Raw genomic sequence first — 21,951 nt, 5'->3', positions numbered from 1 at the left:
GTAGCTAGACGGTGATCAAGGGTCTAGGTCAACTTTTTTCAGTAGTGGAGACAGAGCAATGTGGCCCATCTCTTCAGAAAATGGGCCTGACAGTAAGGCAGAATTTATAAGTCTGGTGAGCGATGAGATAGCCTGAGTGGGAATTTTCTCATATAGGTATGAGGGAAATGGATCTAAGACGCATTTACAAGATCTTAATGTGTGACACAGTTTTGAAACCTGAGCCTCAGATACATACTCTAAGGTAGTCCAGGATCTGTCTACTGGGGTAGAAGTGGTGTCACTGGGCACCAGAGAGACGTAAGAAACCAATGATGGAAAAGAGTTTTACAGTAGCAACCTTGTCATTTAAAACTTTTGCTAGATCATCTGCTACTGGGGAGAAAGGATGTATGGATGAATCATTATTAGAAGTTAAGGAGCGTCAGATGTTAAATAGAATCCTACTTTGATTATTGGATCTGGTAATTTTGTCACCATAAAAAATTTTTCTAGCTTTTTTTAGTACTGTATTATAGAACCTGATATTGTCTCTCCAAGACTGTCTATCCGCAGGCGATTTGGATTTTTTTTTCCATTTCCGCTCCATGACTCGGTATTTCTGCTTCAGTTCTCTGTGGTAAGAAAGGTACCAGGGGGCCTTGCGAGAATAGGAGTCAGTCTTAATAGATAGGGGGAAAAAGAGCAGTAAGTAGATTCGTAGAGGGTTACCCATTTATGCCAGTTGACTTCTGAGGCGTCAGGCTTAGGGCAGAGAGTGAACTGCTCAAGAAATTGGGTCCAGAACTGTTCACTTGCAATTTTCTTGAGTAAGGTAATAGGTTTAGAGGCACAGGATTGAACCCCAAGTTGAGACATAAAAACAGGAAGACAGAAAGCGCCTAAAAAGTGGTCAGACCAAGGGACTTGTTCCCAACGAACATCTTAAACTAAAGTTTTATAATCAGTAAGGTCGAGAAAGCTGATGATATCAAGAAAGCTGATGATATCAAGAGAGTGCCCCTTTTCATGGGTTGGAGAGGCCTTAAGAGAGGGAAAGCCCAGAGAAGTAAGAAAACTGCTGAATTCAATTACAGTGGTACCTTGGTTTACGAGCATAATTCGTTCCAGAAGCATGCTCGTAAACCAAAATACTCGTATATCAAAGCGAGTTTCCCCATAGGAAATAATGGAAACTTGCTTTGATATGTTCCCCCCGAAGGCCCCCCTTGCAATCCGGCATCCTCCTCTCCCCCCCCCCCCTCGCCGCTTCTTACTGTCATCTGGGCCTCGGCACCGGCATGTCCTGTGCATTGGTGCCGGTGCCCGAAGATCGGCCTCCTTTTCTTGCTGGGCCTTAAGCATCTGCGCATGCTCAAAGCCTGCAAGTTCACATTCTCTCCGAGAGAGCGTGAACTCGCAGGCCTTGAGCATGCGCAGATGCTCAAGGCCCAGCAAGAAGAGGAGGCCGATCTTCGGGCACCGGCACCAACGCACAGGCCATGCCGGTGCCAAGGCCCAGATGACAATAAGAAGCAGTGGGGGGGGGGGTGCCGAATCGCGGCGGGAGAGGTGCTGAATCGTGGGGATGGGGGCCGGATCGCGGGGGGCGCGGCTTGCAAATCAAGGCACACTTGATTTCCAAGGCGCTGATTTTGCAAATGTTTTGCTCATCTTGCAAAACACTCACAAACCGGTCGGTGCACTCGTAAACCGAGGTACCACTGTACATCCTTACTAGTGTTATCATCTAGATCAGTGTTCTTCAACCGCCGGTCCATGGACCGGTGTCGGTCCGCAGAAATTTTCTGCCGGTCCACAGGGCCAGCACGAACATCGAGCTGTCCGTCCATGGTGCGATCAACGCGGCATCTTCAGACCGGCTCCCTGAGTGCTGCAGTGCATAAAGCCATGGGAAAAGGCTCCTAACGTGTCCAGCACTTGAACCGGAAGCCTTCTCTCTGATGTTGCAATGTCATAGGGAAGGATTCCAGATGAGGTACGGGATGCGCGCGAGGAGCTGCTGCCCACAGCTTTGTGCAATGCAGCACTAAGGAAGTCCCTGATTGGCTCAGGTGCCCCAGGCCCCTCCCAAGGTGGGGCATGAGCCAATCAGAGCTTTAGGCTCCACCCTGTGCATCACAAGATGCACGGAGCGGAGCCTAAGACCTTAGAGTCGTCACGGGAGGCATTGGAGCAGGAAGGGTTGAGCACCCCTCCTGCTCCATTAAAGGTATAGGGAAGGGGGTGGAAAGGGGGCCTGGAAGGAGGGAGCTGGCATCCCTCCTGCAGTTTGTTTTTTGGTTGGTGGGTGGGTGGGCTGGGCGCAGCCAGCTGGCCGGACTAAATTTTGCAACAGGGAGTGAGGCACTGTTGAGCATCTGTATATAGGCAAACAGGTATTGTGCTGACTATAGCTTTACTGGACAGTTTACAGCTTCCTTGAGCAGTCTTTATAGATTTCCTTACTGAAATCTCCCCAGGCTTTGTATTGAAAACAGGACTCCTCTGAATTGCCAAACACTATTAAAATCACTCTGAGTTATATTGGCAATTGTATGAAGCCCCTATTCAGTTAACTCTTACTTCTGTAATCTTAGTGTTATCAGCCACACTCTGTAGTTCTTGAAGAATTTTCTTTAATAACATGAAGTAAAGAATAAACAAATACAACTGATTACTTCAAGGCAGTTCAACTTTCACAGAATCTTCTCACTCTACCAGCCCCTCCTATTCAAAAAAGGAGCTGGGAATGTGTCCACACCTTGTGGAAATAACACTGTTCTCCAGACTTAGGGATAGATTCACTAACCCTCTGATCCGTGTGCGATCCATTTCCATTTGCATGCAGGCCGACAAATTCACTAAAGGCCTGCATTCAAATGGAGACGATCGTTGACACGCTCCCATCCAACTACACAAATCGCTAAAGCCCTGACAGTAGTGTCAGGAGAAACAGCCTTCTGTCACTGCTGTCAGGGCTTCTGCCGGCTTTTTAAAATTTTTTTTAAATCGGGCAGATATTTTGTGTGTTTTACACAATAGCCAATCAGGGACTTCCTAAGGCTCAGCCCTAAGGAAGTCCCTGATTGACTCAGGTGCCCCTGGCCCCTCCCAAGGTAGGAGCCTGAGCCAACCAGTGCCTTAGGCCCTGCCCCATGCATCGCATGATGTGCCGGGGCGGAGCCTAAGGCCTCAGAGTCATCGCGGGAGGCATTGGAGCAGGAGGGGTTGAGCATCCCTCCTGCTCTGTTAAAAGTATGGGGAGGGAGGGTGAAAAGGGGGCCTGGAGTGAGTAGGGGGTGTCCGGGGGGTATTGGCAGGAGAGAGTTGGAATCCCTCCTGCAGTTTGTTTTTTGGTGTGTGGGCCGGGCCCGGCCAGCCGACCACACACAAAATATCTGTGGCATGGAAAAAAAATGAATAAAAGACTGGCAGGCCTGTCAAAAAACTGCAGCAAAATAGCCAAGCAATTATTAGTGAATCAATCGCTTGGCTATTTTGCATGGGGTTTTGCTAATTTACATGGAAGGATCGGGCTCGGATCGCTACTTCCTTTAGTGAATGGGGTTGGAGAGAAATTTGGTTGCAAAGGGCTCACTAACCGATCGGTACACGATCGGTTTGCTTAGTGAATCTAGCCCTAAGATATAAAACTAAGCTGTGTTAGATTGTTAGAAATAAAGGTGAAACCTGGTGTGGTGGGAGAACAATGTTAGACTCAGGATCTCATGCAGCCATGTGGTCTACAAATATGGCAACTGTTCTTTCTCAGACAGAAGAAGGGTGGGGCTTAAGCTCTGTGGATGCAGCCTAGCTCTCTAGGGATTTAAGTTCACAGAGCACCTTTTATTTATACATCTTAACATAAATACTTAAACTTGTTCTTATACAATAAACTGAGCAAATGCACACATAAAATGAGGACAGAACAGTTATAGAATTACATCCTAAACATTCTGTATTAGGGGGTTATACTTAAGGTAACCATGCGTCCCGTTTTGAATGGGACCGTCCTGTTTTTGGATCCCCTGTCCCGTTGTCCCCACACATAGCTTTGGGACGCCAAAATGTCCCGTTTTCAGGGACAGCATCCCGAAGCTGTGCACAGGGACAACGGGACAGGCGATCGCTTCCTGTCCCTCCCTGCCGCACCAAAAAAAAAAAGCCTCCATCGAGGCCCGATTTTAAACCTCCCTCCAGGTCCGCCGCCACTGCTCCTCTGCTTACCTCTCTGCTGCTAATCGTGCCCAGAAGCCTTCTTCCCGACATCAATTCTGACGTCGGAGAGGACGTTCCGGGCCAGCCAATCGCTGCCTAGCTGGCCTAGAATGTCCTCTCCGACGTCAGAATTGACGTCGGGAAGAAGGCTTCTGGGCGCGTTTAGCAGCAGAGAGGTAAGCAGAGGAACAGCAGCGGCAGATCTGGATGGAGGTTTTTTTTCCACGGTAGGGAGGGAACGAGGTAGGCAGGCAAACTGGCTGGCTTTGGCGCGGCAGAGAGGTAGGTAGGTAGGCAGGCAAGCAGTCCGGCAGGCTGGCTCTGGGGGAGGCCGGGAGGCCGGCAGGCTGGCGCTGGGGGAGGCAGGCCGGCCGGCAGGCAGGCTGGCTCTGGGAAAGGCAGGCTGGCCGGCAGGCTGGCTCTGGGGGAGGCAGGCAGGCTGGCTCTGGGGGAGGGGGTAGGACAAAGGCTGGAAGGCAGTGAGGGGTACATAGTAAAGAGGGAGAAAGGAAGGAGAGAAAGAGGCAGAGAAAGGGGGGGTTGTAAGTAGAAGAAAGACTAGAGAGATAAAGGCCTGGACCAAAGGGGAAAGAGAGGAGGCAGAAGCAGGACTATGGGAGGTGCAGACAGAGGGGGAGAGACCCTGAGAAAGAGCAGAGAGAGGCAAGATCATAACAGAGGAGGGAGAGAGAGGGAGACCTGGAACAAAGGTACAAAGGAGAACTGACACTGGATCTGGGGGCACTAAGGACATAGGAAGGAGGTGCTGGAGACACTAACGATATAGGAAGGAGACGCTGGAGACACTAAGGACTTAGGAAGGAGGCACTAAGGACATAGGAAGGAAGGAGGGAGGGAATAGAAAGGGACAACTGTTGGGCCTGAGCGCAGAAAGGAATGAAAGAAAGGAAACTCAACCAGATATTCATGAAATCACCAGACAACAAAGGTAGGAAAAATGATTTTATTTTCAATTTAGTGATCAAAATGTGTCAGTTTTGAGAATTTATATCTGCTGTTTATATTTTGCACTATATGTACTAAGGTGACATCTTTGAAAACCCCCAAATATAAATAATTAACATTTTCTCTGCGTATATAGTGCTTTGTGTTTTTTTAAAATTTTGAAATAATGAAATACCATTATGAAATAATAAGATATTGTGTGTACATGAAAAATGAATGGAAGAAATTGGAGGTGGGGCTAGGGCGAGATTGGGGGCGGGACTGAATATTAATAGATGTTCTGTTTTGATGAAAAAATAAATGGTCACGTTAGTTAACTGTAAAGAAGGCACCAACATTTAAATGCCAGATATGCACATAAATGATTAGAATAGTGGCATATACTGTATATGTGCTTGAGTATACACTGTAACCAGGCACAGGGCAGAATTAATTTGTCGAGGGCCCCTAGGCACACAAGTACACTGGGCCCCCTGACCCGCCCCACCCCACCATGCGCCCAGGCGGAAACAGGAAGCTGTGTCAGAGGGAAGCTTTGGGCAAGCAGCACCGCTTGCACAATTACAGTTCCCGTTGCTATTCTTACCCGCGTTACTTGCTTATCTTACTTTCCATCGATGGGGGGGCCGCGTTGCCGATTGATGCTGGAGGGGCCCATCGCCGTTTGGAATAAACAATGTTGATGCCCTCCTTCATCGGGCCCCCCTGACCATTTCGGGCCCTAGGCACGTGCCTACTTGGCCTATTGGTTAATCCTGCTCTGACCGGGCATGGCCGATTGGATGTGTCCAGGGGCCAATACCCTAAGTCACACAGGTCTTGGCCGAGCGAAAGTGAGGTATGGGTAGCTGGGAAGAACTGCAATAAAGTTCAAAAAACAGTGCAAAACACTTGTATGCCAAAAAAGAAATCTTTATTTCACATCAGACTTGGTGCATGTAACTTAGGTCAATAGCAATTCAAAATGAGTTCTAAAAATATCAGCAAACAATAGTCCTTGCACAAAATACAAACAAAAACAATCCATTTGTTTCCTTTATTTGGCTTGTTGCCTTTTAATGGCCCTCTCTGAGGCTCTCAGGCCAACACCTGCCACACAGGGCTAGGCCCTTCCCAGCCCAGCTACTGTTTTCCACCTGGCCTGTTCAACCAGATTCTGCTATGACTTCTTATAAGTCTTTTCACTGGGGAAAAGTTCACCTTGGGGTTTTATTAACTAAAATACCCCCAGAGGTGTTGGGATCTGTACCTGCCCTGTAGATTTTGGTGTACAAAAATCCCAACCAAGATCCCACTAAATTTTGAATAGAGTTCCCCAGTGTCCTGTGCCAGCAGTGCCTTAAATAACCAATTTTCATGTACTGCCCCAAACTGCATCACAGAAACACAAACTCAGTCCTGCTTGGATTTAGGCTGTGCAGTTTTCTTCAAGTTTCATAAAACAAGTGGAAAAAAAAAAAACCTCTTTTAGCCAGAGACTTTAAATAATACAGCCTGGCTAGTCTAGAATCATTTACCAACAATTTCCTCTTGATAAACTCCAAACTTTTTTTTTTTACTGTTCCTCAGCCCCAATCCATTAAATCAGGGTCAGTAGCGTATGAAAAATCCTCACTCATTTCTTCCATACTCTGAGCTTCATTCAGTTCTATATCATTTTCATTTATTAATGAGTCCTCAACAAAATCCTTCCAATCCTGAGGTCCTACCTGCCCTTCTGGAGTATAAGGCCCTGGTGCACTTCTGTTTCCTGGCAGAGAAGGTCTGGTTCCCTTCTCTCGGTGACGGGATAATCGCGCGCCAGACACCAGCGCACCGACAATTCGGCGGAAGACAGAAGCGCGCGGGGGAAAAAAATAAATTTTAAAGAGCTCCGACTGGTGGTTTGGGGTGGCAAACCCCCCCCCCCACACACTTTATTGGTTAGTGTTCGTGCTGCCGTTGCGGGGGGGGGGTGAAACCCCTCACATTATAAAGAAAACGGAACTTATCCCCCAAAAAATCAGAAGTTTCGTTTTCGCTATAATGGAGGTTTCAAACCCCCCGAAATCCCCTCCAACAGCAGCGCAAACATTAACCAATAAAGTGGGGGGTTGCCACCCCAAACCCCCCATCGGAGCTCTTTAAAAATTACTTTTTCCCCCGCGCGCTTCTTTCTTGCGCCGAATTGGCGGTGCTGGATTGCCAGCGCGCTGATGTCTTGCGCTCCACTGTCTATGAACCCCTTCTCTTGACCTGCTGGGTTCCTCCTGTGTGGCTACCTGCAACTAGGAACCCCACCCTTTTCTCTCTCAGTGGTTAATTGCCTGTGCTGGAGTTCAGGTGTTCCCTTGGTTCTGGCTAATTCTGAGCTCAGGTGCTTGTTGAGCTGGCTCAAACCAGTTCTGGATTTTGCTAGGCACTGGAGCTGTTTCAGTCCTGGCTTTAGGAATTCTCTGCCCTCGGCCTGATGGGATTTGTAGTCCTGTTACCTTGCTTTTCACTTGCTGCTTAGAAAAAGGTAAACAGGCATGAGGAGTCTCTACCTCCTTTTGTGCACTGCTATGCAAAGACATTTTCTTTCTTGGCAGTGCCCTAGGAGGAATTTCAGGTTTATCTACTGTTTTCTTCTGGGACAATTCCCTACTTTACTCATCAGTTCTGGGGCACTGCAAGGATTCCTTTGCAGCTGCACAATGGTGACCTCATTGTGAGATCATCAAGGTGCACCTACAAGGTAGAATGCCACAATTAAAATATGTATGGGGAACAAGTTGGGATTTAAGAACATAAGAATTGCCGCTGCTGGGTCAGGCCAGTGGTCCATCGTGCCCAGCAGTCTGCTCACACGGTGGCCCTTAGGTCAAAGACCAGTGCCCTGATTCTAGACTTACCTGCATATGTTCTGGTTCAGCAGGAACTTGTCTAACTTTGTCTTGAATCCCTGGAGGGTGTTTTCCCCTATAACAGCATCCTGAAGAACATTCCTGATTTCTACCACTCTCTGGGTGAAGAAGAACTTTCTTATGTTTGTACGGAATCTATCCCCTTTTAACTTTAGAGTGCGCCCTCTCATTTTCTCTACCTTGGAAAGTGTGAACAACCTGTCTTTATCTACTAAGTCTATTCCCTTCATTATCTTGAATGTTTCGATCATGTCACCTCTCAGTCTCCTTTTTTCATGGGAGAAGAGGCCCAGTTTCTCTAATCTCTCATTGTATGGCAACTCCTCCAGCCCCTTAACCATTTTAGTTGCTCTTCTCTGGACCCTTTCGAGTAGTACAGTGTCCTTCTTCATGTACGGCGAACAGTGCTGGACGCAGTATTCCAGGTGAGGGCATACCATGGCCTCGTACAGCGGCATGATAACCTTCTATGATCTGTTTGTGATCCCCTTCTTAATCATTCCTAGCATTCTGTTTGCCCTTTTCGCCACCACACATTACGTGGACGGCTTCATTGACTCGTCAACCAGTACTCCCACGGCTCTTTCCTGGGGGGTCTCTCCAAGTACCACACCAGACATCCTGTATTCTTGTATAAGATTTTTGTTACCGACATGCATAACCTTACTCTTATCCACGTTAAACCTCATTTGCCATGTCGTGGCCCATTTCTTGAGCGTGTTTGTCACGTTGCAGGTCTTCGCAATCCTCCTGCGTCTTCACTACTCTGAATAACTTTGTATCATCTGCAAACAAACAAGCGTGGGATGAACACAGAGGATCTCTAATCAGAAAATAATGGATATACACTGAAGGAACTAAGGCCAGTATTTGGTAGGCTTGCACGGCTTGTGTCCCATAAATGGACATTCAGTTGAGAACGGGCTGGGGAGGGCTTCGATGGCTGGGATAGTTAAGATGGGCTGGAGTGAGCTTTAATGGAGACTCCAGTAAATGAAACCTAAGCACACTGCCGGGCAGTGCTCTGGGTTTCTGGCCCAGAAATATCTAAGAAAAAGGACCATTTAAATTAAATAATTAATTTATGGAGCATGTATGGTTGGGCAGACTGGATGGACAATTCGGGTCTTTATCTGCCGTCATTTACTATGTTAAGCATCTGTCTCCTCTTAAACTCCCTCCATCTTCAGCATCTGCCTCTTCTCCTTTCATTTGACATCTGCCCTTCCTGTCTGTCCCCTTCTCCCCTTCCATGCAACATTTGCCTTCTATCTCCCCTTCCATCCAGCATCTGCCTCATCTCTCCCCACCCACATCTAGCATCTGTCCTCTCTCTCCCCTAATCCAATGTCTGCTCTCTTTCTTGCCCATGCAACATTTAACATCTCTCCCCTTTCTTCCCCCTTTCAGCTTGCACCCCATCTCTCCCTCATCCAGTGTCTGGCCCCTTTCTTCCTCCATATAGAATCTGTCTCCCTAATCCAGTGTCTGCAGTCTGCACCCTTTCTTCCTCCCCTCCAACCCAATACTCCCACTTTCGCTGCTGCTGTTCTCCAAACTAACAGCAGCAGCACAGCAAAGAAAAAGAGACTGTGGAGCTACACGGTTCCTACTCCCAGCTGCCGGTCCCACCCACCTCTGACATCACTTCTTCCGGGGTAGAGCCTGCAGCCAGGAGTAGGAACTTTGTGGCCCTGAGGTCTCTTTTTCTATGTTTTCTTGCCATGGGAGTTTAATTCATCCAGGCCTGAGGGACTACCCCTAGCATTTCTTTTACTTAAAAGTCCTCTTTATGTGGCACCATCTGCTGTGTTTCCTTTTTAAAGATGCTTTTAATCTTTAAATTATGTTCAAATTTTATACTAGTTTCCCTTCAGGATTCTACTTTTCCCTCCCTAATGTTCTTTACATCTATGGCTCTTTTCTGTACTTTAAAGCATTGAATTGTAGTTCTATCCCTCCTTACCTTGTGTATTGATTAGTCTGTAAGTCTGTCGGTCTAACCCATCATTTTTAAATTTTAAATGGTATGTCTAAATATATGTTTATATTTTTATTACTGTTGTAACTCGCTTAGTAAATCTAAATAAGCGACTCATCAAATTAAAATAAAACTTGAATCGTGTGTTCACAACTCATCACCCTTTAATTTCCTATATATGAACTTGGCAATTTGTGGTGAGTTGAGCACCCAGTGGCGTACCAAAGGGGGCGGTGGAGGAAGTCCGCCCCGGGTGCAAGCCTTAGGAAGGGGTGCACAGCCGGCCAGGTCCGGGTCGTCCAGTGCCGGTCCACAGAAAATTCCTGCTGGTCCGCACAGGGCCGGCAAGATCAGATTGGGGCTATCAGCAGCGTCTGGACTGCATCGGCCCCCCCTCCCCGCGACGCAATTTAAGATCAGCAATGGGTCTCCCCCCCCCTCCCGTGATGGCACTCAAGTTCGGCAATGGACCGCCTTCTTCCCCCGGCATCAACAGCACTTCAGATCGGCAACGCGGTGCTCAGCCCAAAGCTTCCCTCTGACTCAGCTTTCTGTTTCCGCCCAGGCAGTTCGAGTCAGAGGGAAGCTTTGGACTGAGCACCGCGTTGCCGATCTGAAGTTCTGTTGATGCCGGGCGGAGAAGGAGGCCCGTTGCCAATCTGGAGTGTCATCACGAGGGGGGGGGAAGGGGGTGCGTTGCCAATCTTGTTGCCAAAATTGGAAAACAAGGTGAGAGGAAGGGAGAGAGATGGGGGCAGATGATGCAAGGGGGAGAAAGAGAGAGAAGGGGCAGATGATGGGTGTGTAGAGAAGGGGCAGATGATGGAAGTGGGGGGAAGAGAAAGAAGGGGCAAACGATGGAAGTGGGGGGAGAGAAGAGGGCAGATGATGGAAGTTGGGAGAAGGGAGAGCAAATGCTGAATGGAAGTGGAGAAAGAACACATACTGGATGGAAGGAGGGATAAAGAAAAAGGACATATGCTGGGGGAAGAAGATAGAGTTAGTGAGATAGTGGAGGGGTGAAATAAAGGGGTGGCATGCTGTTGATTTATATTGAACTGAGCCCAATTAGGACTTCTATTCCATTTTAGCTTAATTTTTTCATACATTCTGCTTTTTTTCTCATTCCATTTCTTCTTCCTTTTTTGAGCTTTAATATTGTTTTCTTTTTTCTATTATAGTACATAGTGTGACAAACCCATTACCAGCTCAGGGTTTGCCCCAAGAAAAAACAGGATTTTCACTGATCCCTGTTGTAGGAAGGCAGACCAGGTTAGTGCCTGGATCCCAGAAAGAACTGACTATCCCTGTGATAATAAGAAAGATCATGCTGAAGAGTGGCAGGAGAATGTGAAGCAAAGAAGCTTTGACATGACTGGGACAAACCCAAGCTCAGCCAAGGGTTTAGTAACCGATGTGGTGCCTGTACCTTTAAAGCAAAGAACTGCTAGAACAGGGGTGTCAAACTCAATCACATAAGGGGCCAAAATCTAAAACATAGGCTAAGTCATGGGCCAAATTTTTTATTAAGATACTTAGGGGTCCTTTTATTAAGGTACACTAACCAATTTAGAGCGCGCTAAATGCGCACCTTAATAAAAGGATTCCTTAGTCTTAGTAGAAGTATAAGGTCACAACCACTCCAACTCACATGCTGGCTCTGTGATATAAACAAAATAAATAAAAAAGACTTTTCCTCTCTTTTTTAGGTCCTAGTTCAAATCTGACATATTGTAATCACAAAACAGAAAATGCAATTATTTTTTCTACCTTTTGTTGTCTGATCATTATTCAAATCATGTTGTGGTCTCAGGCTCTGGTTGTCTTCTCATAACTCACTTGCCAGGGTCTCCTTCTTTCTTCTTCCCTTCTGTTTCCCTTCCCTCCCCCAGAGGTCTGGCATCTTTCCTTTTGGTCCGAGATTTGGCCCTCTGTTCCTTCCCTCCCTCCATCCCAGCCTCACATTAAAGCAGTCTGCAGAGGATCACCGGTCAGCTGTAGTGATCCTAGCAGGCTGCCGTCGGCTTCTGCAGCACGTTCCCTCTGCTGCAGTCCCGCCCCTCCTCTAACATACAGGACCGCAGCAGAGAGAACGTGCTGCTGAGGCTACAGCAGCCTGCTAGAATTGTTACAGTCGACCAGCAATCCTCTGCAGGCTGCTTTAATGTGAGACCAGGAAGCCGCATGGACCTACAGCTGATGCAGCGCTTGTACCTGATTGGGTAAAAAAAAAAAAAATGTCTGCTGGCAGGCCAGCTTAAGTGCAAATTTGTAATTGTCTGGCGAGCCAAATTTTATTACACCGCGGGCCAGAGTCTGATATGTCTGTGCTAGAAGCAGGAGGATGAAGCCTGCTCAGTATTCTGAAGAACCTGTTACTTTTTCCCCCGCCCTGGATTAGGAGGCGTGGCTTACAGCTGCTTAAAGACAGGATCAGGATTCATGAGAGGGGGGAGCACAGGAAAGGCTGGAAGAATGGAGAGCTCAGAGAGTGCAGAGGCTGGAAAGCAGCAGAAGTTTGCTCCAGTTGCTGACAACTCAGATTAGGCTAGGTAATGCAGGAGGTAGATGAAGTTTCTCCTAACCCATCGGAAGGTTTGGCTATGCTCCTGGAGGTTATGGAAATCCAAGAATGTTTGCCTAAAGGCTGTGATTTCCCTGAGGCAATGCAGATCACCTGAACCAGTGTGAATTTATGTTGTTACTCTCTTTAATGGTGCTGGGTTGGCTGCAGAAAGATTGTGTTTTTCTGGTATGACAAATTGCACTCACTTACCTGAATATTGAAAAGCTGAACTTTCTTTATGTGTTCAGAAACCAAAGCATTTTTTAAAATGTTTGGTTTTGAAATGTATGAGTAGGAGCCAGTTTTGGTTTGAAGCAGTTTTTGTTTGCCGTTTGCTTCAATCAGTATGCTCCATCCAGCTGAGGCAGCTCTTGGTGGTTGCCACGGAGACAGGAGATATTAAGTTATGTAGTTTTGCTGCTGAATTAACCCCTAACGTTGCTAAAGCCTTTTCTGAGTTCTCTGTATGAAAAGCACCTCATTTTTCAAGAATTGTAGGTGCAGCAGTACTGCTGAAGTTTGTGAATGAAATGTTTTATTCAGTGCATGAAAGAACTGTGGCTGAAAACTGGTGTTCAGATTGCTGTTGACCTGGTGTAAATGCTAATTACTGGCAAAGATTGCCATTATCATACCAACTTTATTCCAGCTTAGCTCCAGCACTACCCTGATACAGGAGAATCAGAAATATAGTTCTTTGTGATAAGAATTTATTTTGATATTAGTATTATTTTTCATTTTGCTGACTCAGTGAAATTAACTGAGCCAGTTTGGTCAACCTTGGGACTAGAGACTGTTAAGAACTATAATTCAAACTGAATTGCTTTCTTTGTGTACTTATGAAAGCTGTTCTGTTTCTCTTCCGTGCTGTGTGCCATGAACATAAAGCAGGCTTGAACCTGTTGCAACCTAATTTGGCTGGTGGCCTCAATAAACTTCTATTCATTTTGGACATTCTGACTTATTGCTTGATTATAAAGAAGAAATTACCATTACTTACCTGTACATGCACTTCTAAGCAGCGGCCTAGCACCTTATTAAGTCCTGAAGGGATCCTCTTGTTATAGAGCAGTGTTCTTCAACCACCGGTCCATGGACCGGTGCCGGTCCACAAAGATTTCCTGCCTGTCTGTGAAGAATTAGTGTCCCCTGCAAGCGCATATCCATCTTCCTTCCAGCCTGGCTGCTCCTTATCTTCAGCGCCAGCTGCACTTGTTTGCTGGGACAGCGCACAGTGGCTCTTGCACGCTGCACGTAGCTAACCTGGGCTGGAGACAGGTAACGAGTTCATGGGGATAGGATGGGGACTGAGCTGTCCACAGAATAATTATTTTATTTCCGCCGGTCCATAGGTGTCAAAAGGTTGAAGTACACTGTTATAGAGGACACACTGGGGTTGAAGTTTTGCCACAACCCAGAATGCTAGCTGTGGGCAGTAGATGCCTGAGTGTGTCAATAGTTCCTACCATCACTCAGGCTGCATAGCATAGATTGTGATCCTGTCTGGGACAGATAGGGAATATCTATGAGCTTTAGTACCATGTTATGGTTTATCTATCTTTAATGTTAACATTTTCCTTGATTTATTCCTTCTGTACACCGCCTAGAACCACAAGGCATTGTGCGGTATACAAATAAAGACTTATGTTATGTTCCACATAAGAGCAATTGCAGTAAATGAATCCAAGATATCTGCACCAGTGACAGCACAGGATAAGTGATCACCTGCTAAGAGCATATTCCAGCAAATACATGTGTCGGCAAATCACTCATCCATAATCCACCCATTTTCCTGTCTCATTACAGGCTACTCAATTAGCACATGCATTAAACATGCCTATGCACTAACAGTCAGTATATGCTAATTTATGCCCAAAAGCACATTTTAGTAAAAGGGCCCTTAAATCACAGACTGTGTGCTAAAACGTTAAAGTGCAACAATGGATAAATGTCCACATGCTCAATTGTCAACATTAAGACTTTGGCAAAAAAAGATAAGAAGAAATGGGCATTATTCTGTGACCTAGGACTTACACTCCAATCCAGTGTGGTTCTGGGCTTCTTCAGTGGTCCACTGTAGATTGCCAAACTGGGATTATTTGCAGGTGCAAGGTGTTGCAGACCTGAACGAGAGATAGCTTTCCTAGAACAGGACAAGATAAAAGAAGGCTAAGAATAAGAAAAACATAGTTCACTACCCAAACTTAGGGTTCAGAGCCAGCACATTCAGTAATTGCAACATTTATGAATTATTCTTCAACTATGTAACACAATTTTTGTTCCTGGGCATTTCCTTATTGCTCATGCCTCAAAAGTTCCAAGGTTTATTAATAATTTCTTATCGCTTAATCAGAGATGCAAAGCGGTGTACAATAAAATACATTTATAACATACCATAATGTAAAAGATAAATATTAAAACAAATACATATCATTATTAGGGATTGATTAGTAAAAACAAACAAGGTTCAACAGACGGACAAAAACAAAAGGAAAAGAAGGGCAGTACTACAATATATATAGAAAAGGACAAATAAGGAAAAGAACAATATGAAATAGGGTTCAACTGAAAACAGCAGAGAGATTTTTTGCCCTTACGAGGGCAGTTATATATAGAAAATGTCAGTTATTTTCATAAAACATTGCCTATTTAAAACTTGAAAACACCAAATTATCTTTTCATTCTTATAAAGTCATAAAAAGCAACATATGAATCACAATTAGCATGAAATTATATTGAAGTTATACAAAGATGACCACAGAAGATTTAAAAGTGAGTAGTGTTTCAAGATTTGCAATTATATTGTGGTCACTTTCACGAATCAGCCCCCAAATGTAGACTTCCATCATGTTCGCCAAATGTGCTCCACAAAGATAAATATTTTGTCCCAATAAGCTCTGATATTGGGACATGTCCAAACCATATGGCCCAAACCGGCCTCTGGAGCAGTACAGCGAAGACACTCAGCAGAAGGTCGAAACCCAGAAAAATAAGCCCTCTTAGGAGAAATATACAATCTTAAGACTAATTTATATTGTTGTTCCCAGAAAGAAGTGTATTTACATAAGGTAGGCAATTTTTTAACAGCTTGCAAAATCACATCCTCTGGCAATTCTAGGTTTAAATCATGAGACCAGGCATCTCGCAATCTAGAATGGTCGAGCACCGGGGACTCATCCTTCAGATGTTTGTGATCAAATTTAAGAGGAATCGGGAGTTGGGAACCAATGGTATGAGCAGTAGACAACAGCTCTTAACAAGGGGCTAAGTGGAGAGATGGTAAATAAGTAAGGTAATGATGAATCTGCATATAAGCAAAACCATCAGTATGGGAAAGATCATAGTCCTGTTGTAGTTGAGCAAAGGATTTAATGCTCCCATCGTCCTCCACTAAATGAAATAAATAATGAATCCCCCATGCCTCCCATCTGACAAAACTAACCCCATCCACACCAGGAGGAGAGTTACCATTGAAACAAATAGGCAAGAAGGGAGATATAGTAGTACTAAGAGAATGAAATTTGCAGACCCATTGCCAGACCTGCCGCAAAAGACGGTGCAGTACCTTATATAGGAGAAGCTCAGGCAGAGGAGAGAGGACAGAGAGGAGATAAGCACTAAAGTGAGTAGTACGAAAACAGGAAAGCTCCAGAGAAGTGTTAGTAAAGTTAGAGGTTCCTCGAAAAAAGTCATTTACGTGTCGCTAACATAACCAACAGTCAAGAAACGAATGTTCAACAAACCAGTCCACCCTTGTACCAGGGAGTTGCCGCAAGCCAATAAGGTAGTAGGGCTCTCTTACGTGCCCAGAGAAACCGCTGAACCAAACGCACCAGTAGCTTTTCATCTTTAAGGGTCAGATAAAGAGGGAGAACCTGGAAGACATACAACCAACATGGGACAATAAGCATATTATACAAGCTCACCCAACCTAATAGTGAGAGAGGGAGGCTCCTCCACAGCGGTAATTGATTAGTAAGAGTCTGAAAAGCGGGTTGATATTCAAAGTATACAATCGAGAAAGGTCAAGTGGAATACGAATGCCCAGGTATTTCAACAATGAGTCGGCCATGGCAAGGGAAATTACCCTTTCCAAATAGCGCGAACCTCAGGAGAAGAGTGCATTGCAACCAATTTGTCCAGATTCAGAAATAGGCCAGAATAAAAGCCAAACTCAGAGATGAGATCCAATGCAAGGAAACCTCCGGATGGGTAAGAATCAAAAACATGTCATCCGTGAATGCTAAAGTCTTTAGTCCTACCCCCACAACAAGGAGGTCCCTTATGTCTTCGAACAGATGTAAGGTGCAAAGCAAGGGTTCTAAAGAAAGAAGAAATAGTAAAGGGGAGAGGGGACATTAACCAACAAGGACGCCCTCGGATTGGAGTAAAGACAAGTAGGCATTATGATAGAACCCTCCAAGGTCAACATACTCAAGGGTACGAAACAAAAAGGACCAATGAACACTATCAAAGGCCTTGGAGGCATCCAAACTAACAAACAAAGTGGGAATTTGATGTTGTTGGCAATGGGCAAGTGCAAAAAGAACCTTCCAAATGTTGCAGACTGACTGGCAACCACAGACAAAGCCTACCTGATCCTCATGAATCAAAGGATGGTGAGGGGCTAGACGGTCTGCCAGCATACGAGAAAGAAGTTTAAGATCGACACTGATCAAAGAGATCAGGCGATATGAACCAGGATCATCCGCCACCTTACCTGGCTTCAGCAATAACGTGATGAGCGCCTCATTGGCATAACAGGGAAAAGAGCCACCAAAAATGGCTGCATTATAATATGCAATTGACTGTGAACAAACCAGTTTGCAGATAATATTTGTACCAAGACCTCAAATATCCAAGACACTACTTAATTGATTTCATGTCCTTATTGGGATAATGTATTCATCATTGGTCTTGTTATCTTTTTTAATGCAGGCAATACCCTAATGCATCAATGTGGTGCTGGAATAGTAATAGAGAAGAGCACTTATCTTATAGCCTGACGGCTACCCAGCCATTTCACTGGCATGTTTCCTCAGAGGCTAATGCTCTCCACTCTCATGCTGTTTCATTTTTAATTGCTACGGAGGTACAAATATTATCTGCGAACTGGTTTGTTCACAGTCAATTGCTTGTTGTAAGATAAGGTGAACAAACTATTTTTCCATTGTCAATTTGCATTATAATATGACAATAAGGGGCCACACAAATGTGGAGAAAGAATCCGGTATAAGTCACCATCAAACCCATCCAGGCCCAGGGCCTTGCCAAATTTCAGGGCCTTAATCACAGTCTGTAATTCTAAAGCCTGAAAGGGGCAGTTCAAACTAGACACCACTTCCTCAGAGAGTCGAGGCAACCCAGACAACTGAAGATAATCCACTAGCAAATCTGGGGAAGCATCTTCGGGAGTATCATACAATTTTGCAAAGAAGTCATAAAGAACCTGCGAGACATCAGTGGAGCGAGATACCCTGCCCCGGCCTACGGACGGTTTTAGTATCTACAAAGCATGCTAGAAGAGGCCCCGGCTTATTGACAAACTGTTGAAAGCGATGTTTATGAAAGGCCATCCACTTCTGAGATCTCGAGTGAAGAAGAGAATTAAGGACCTCCTGAGAAGATAAATATTGTTCCTGAGTCTCCAAGTATAAGAGAGAAAATGACCCCGGAGTAAAGTCTTAGCGGCCTCCCATAGTAAAATGGGGTCATCCTGATATTGTGCATTATGGCCCAAATAGACATTCCATTGGGTCTGAAGGAATTTCTTAAATTCTACATCCTGGGCAAGATAAAACAGAAAGCACCAGAAAGGAGAGCAGATGTAAGCTACAAGTAAGTGAATATCTAACCAAATAGGCATATGATCAGAAATATTCAGATGACCAATCTCTGCCGATAACACAGAAGAAAACAACTCTGGAGACACGAACAAGTAGTCGATCTGAGACCAGTTATGATAAGCATGGGATAGGTGGGTATAATCCCTAACCTCTGGATGTAACAAACACCAGTGATCTTCCACAGCAATAGAATCACAAAAATCAGCAAGAAGGTGTCCCTTAGCCCCCAGATTGGAAGACGGAGCACTGGACCTGTCACAAGTAGGGTCCATAACTAAATTAAAATCACCCAATAAGATGAGCAGGTCTCCGGAATAACGAGAACAAAGTTGGGTTAACTTCTGTTAAAAGGAAGATTCAGACCATAAACAACCAACAGCAAATAACACTTGTCACCCAGCATCAAGTGCAAAAGAAGATAGCAGCCATCTGGAGATTAATCGAGGACTTGAACCCCAAGTGGCAAGGACTTACAGACCAACACTGCAATGCCACCATGGTGCCCCGTTGGGGAGGCAAAAATGAACCTCACCAACCCACGAGCGACGTAACTTGAGGTGCTCAGCATTCATCAATCGGGACTATTGTAAGCTTGCAATATCCGCTCAGTAGCGCTGTAACACTGCTAAAATTTTGGAACGTTTAACAGGCAAGGTAATTCCCCCGAAATTCCAGGAGGTAATCCGGAAAGGAGTACTCAGAGTTAGCTAGTTAGATAAGAAAAAGAAAGCCACATCACACAGGAAAAAAAAATGAAAGAAGACCCCAGGAGTCCAGCCTCCCCCAAGGTAAAAAGAACCAGAAAGAACACATCAGGAGAAGTAGAATGAAAGATTCTCAATTGCACAACAAGCAGCAAACAAAAAAATATAGCTGAAGGAGGACCACCCACACTTCCTTCCCCCACCCTGGCACCCTCCCTAAGAGCATGCCCCCCCTACAACTCTAAACACAACCAAATAAATTTGTTCTGCGCCACACAGGCAAACCAGAATGATGGAGTCATGGCATGAGGTGAACAGGACTCCCAGCCCCCCACCCGGTCCCCACAACCAGCAAATAGGTCTCACAAATCCATGCAATTCAAGGGCAGACGCCATACACTCCAACAAGCAAAACAGCCACATATATCACACTTACACCCACTGCCCAAGTTGAAGAATAGGACAGCCTATAGGATGTCGCAGCTGAAAGGATGTCAGAGTATGCTACAACAAAGTCCCTGCACAATAAGAATGGGTCCCACAGAGAAGCACAAGGCTCCAGCATTCATATACCCTTCCATCGAAAGAACAATGGAGAGGCATACGCACAGCGCCAATTACACAGGGGGCACCGAGTCTTATAGCTGAGTCCACCAAATTCTGTGCAAAAGGGTAAGGTAGAAAAATCACCTCTGGGCAGCGGAGCCCCCCAGCACCTACCAAGTTTACCAAATTTTATTACAGTTTGTTGAAACACCTATCATGAACTCTAAGCATTTTACAATGTTAAAAACAAGGGGGAGACTTGCAAGGATATATTTACAAGACAAATTAAGGATTTAAAGTAAAAACAATAGGTAAGTTTTGGTGAAATACAATAATGGTTTCACCTGGAAGTGGCCTTGGGCAAGCTTAAGCGGCCTTAGGCATCTCCCTAAGGCCACGACAGATGTCTGAAATGTAGGACAAAAAAATGCCCCTGCTGCAATCAGCTGAGTGGCCATGGCAGGAAAATCCACCCGCGACATCGGCTGGCAGGAGGGATGCCTATTCCCTCCTGCCCCCAAAACCTTCCTGAAGCAGTGGGGCAGAAGGGATGCCCACTCCCTCCTACCCCTGAACTCCCGAACCCCTCCCGCAGCAGCAACTTATCTCATGTAAATTTTGCCGAACATCTAAATGTGTCAAACATTGGTTAGGCAATGCCATTCTGTAGTCATTTAAAGATCTAAGGTGTATTGTAGAGGAATATGGTATAGTATGAGTAGATAATAATCAGGAGAGTTCTGTTTAAAAGTTTTATATGAAAGTAGAATTAATTTATATCGAATCTGATAAGCAACATGGAGCAGGTGATATTATTTCAGCAATGGCATTACATTATCTTTGGAATACGAATGGGTCAGGAAATGGTAGCTGTATTCTGTAATGTTTGAAATATATGAAAGGAAGTTTTATCATAAAACGAACTGTACGAAGCTTTCTTAAATAAAATACCATTGACTGTAGATAACAAAGTCAATTTTGAATCTAATATAACTCCTAAATAACAAAATTGTTGTATAGGTTCAATAGATGTTCCTAATAGCTTAATTGGATAAGTAAAAGGCGAGTGGTGACCTGCAAGCTAACAGGCTGTGGTTTTATTTCGGTTTAACACTAGTTGGTTTAATGAAAGCCATTGGGCGTCCTTTTCAAGACATTTTTGTAGTGGAGAAATATCCAGAGAGAACTTATCAGTATGATAAAGCAAAAGAATCAGCAGCATATAGTATATGTGGAAAAAACATATTACAATTCTGTAGAATAGCTGCAAGTGGACTGATAAAAATATTAAAAAGTAAAGGATCACTTTAGAAATAGACTGATTAATAGAAACTTTATATGTTCATCCAGATAAGAAAGAGTTAAACTATGTTAACATTGTTTGTAATAGACCGATATCTTGTAAACTTGAAAGCAATAAATCATGGTTAACTAAGTCAAATGCAGCTGAAAGAGCTAATGAGATAGCCAATATTACTTGCCATTTGTCATTAAGGGCAGAAGCTAATATGGTTTAAGTAATACACAAGGGAGAGCGCTAGATGTAGTGTACTTAGATTTTAGCAAAGTCTTTGTCATGGTTCTGCATAGATTATATACAAATAAACTGAGCGCCCTAAGAATTCGCAGGAGCCATTAAGGATGCCTCTCAGTACCGAGCAGCAGCGCCAAATCGCGCTCCTGCTCGTGTCGCTCAGCGGTGAAGAAACTCCGGCATCTGGTTAGCAGCAGGGCAGGAACTTGGAAACATCGCTCCTGCCCGCTGCACCTACACCGCGGATTGCTAGATGAGGTACCTATGAGGATAGAGCAGGGAGGGAGGGTGCAGAATCTGATGGGAAAGGAAGGAAGGGTGCTGGATGCAGAGTCTGACAGGGGAAGGGGGAAGGAAGAGGGCTGGTGCAATGCCTGACAAGGGGGGGAAGGAAAGAAGGAAGGGGGCTGGTGCAATGCTTGACTGGGGGGGAAGGAAGGGGGCTGGTGCAATGCCTGACAGGGAGGGGAAGGAAGGGTGCTGGGCGCAGAGCCTGACAGGGGGGAAGGAAGGGTGCTGGGCGCAGAGCCTGACAGGAGAGGAAGGAAGGGGGCTGGGTGCAGAGCTTGACAGGGCAGGACACTTGAATATTAAGCCGTCCGACTTATTAAGAGTCAACTATCTTTCCTCCTTTTTGGGGGGAAAATGTGGTCTCGACTTATATTCGGATCAACATATTCAAGTATATATGGTAAGTGAAAACCATCTTTCCTATCAGACAGT

At 45.2% G+C, this 21,951-nt stretch overlaps 1 protein-coding gene across 1 annotated transcript in view; it reads right to left on the bottom strand.

Annotated features, from left to right (window-relative positions):
* Positions 1 to 21,951, bottom strand: part of DGKI (diacylglycerol kinase iota) — a 1,086,779-nt gene that overhangs the window by 977,374 nt on the left and 87,454 nt on the right. Inside the window, exon 2 of the mRNA XM_033957757.1 lies at positions 14,633 to 14,741. Coding sequence (XP_033813648.1) covers positions 14,633 to 14,741 — 109 coding nt within the window. The remainder of the gene's footprint in view (positions 1 to 14,632; positions 14,742 to 21,951) is intronic.

Source organism: Geotrypetes seraphini, chromosome 9 (genome assembly GCF_902459505.1).
Source record: "Geotrypetes seraphini chromosome 9, aGeoSer1.1, whole genome shotgun sequence".
NCBI classification, from domain to species: Eukaryota; Metazoa; Chordata; class Amphibia; order Gymnophiona; family Dermophiidae; genus Geotrypetes; species Geotrypetes seraphini.
Note: the sequence above shows the minus strand (reverse complement) of the source record. Positions and strands in the feature narration are given on the sequence as shown.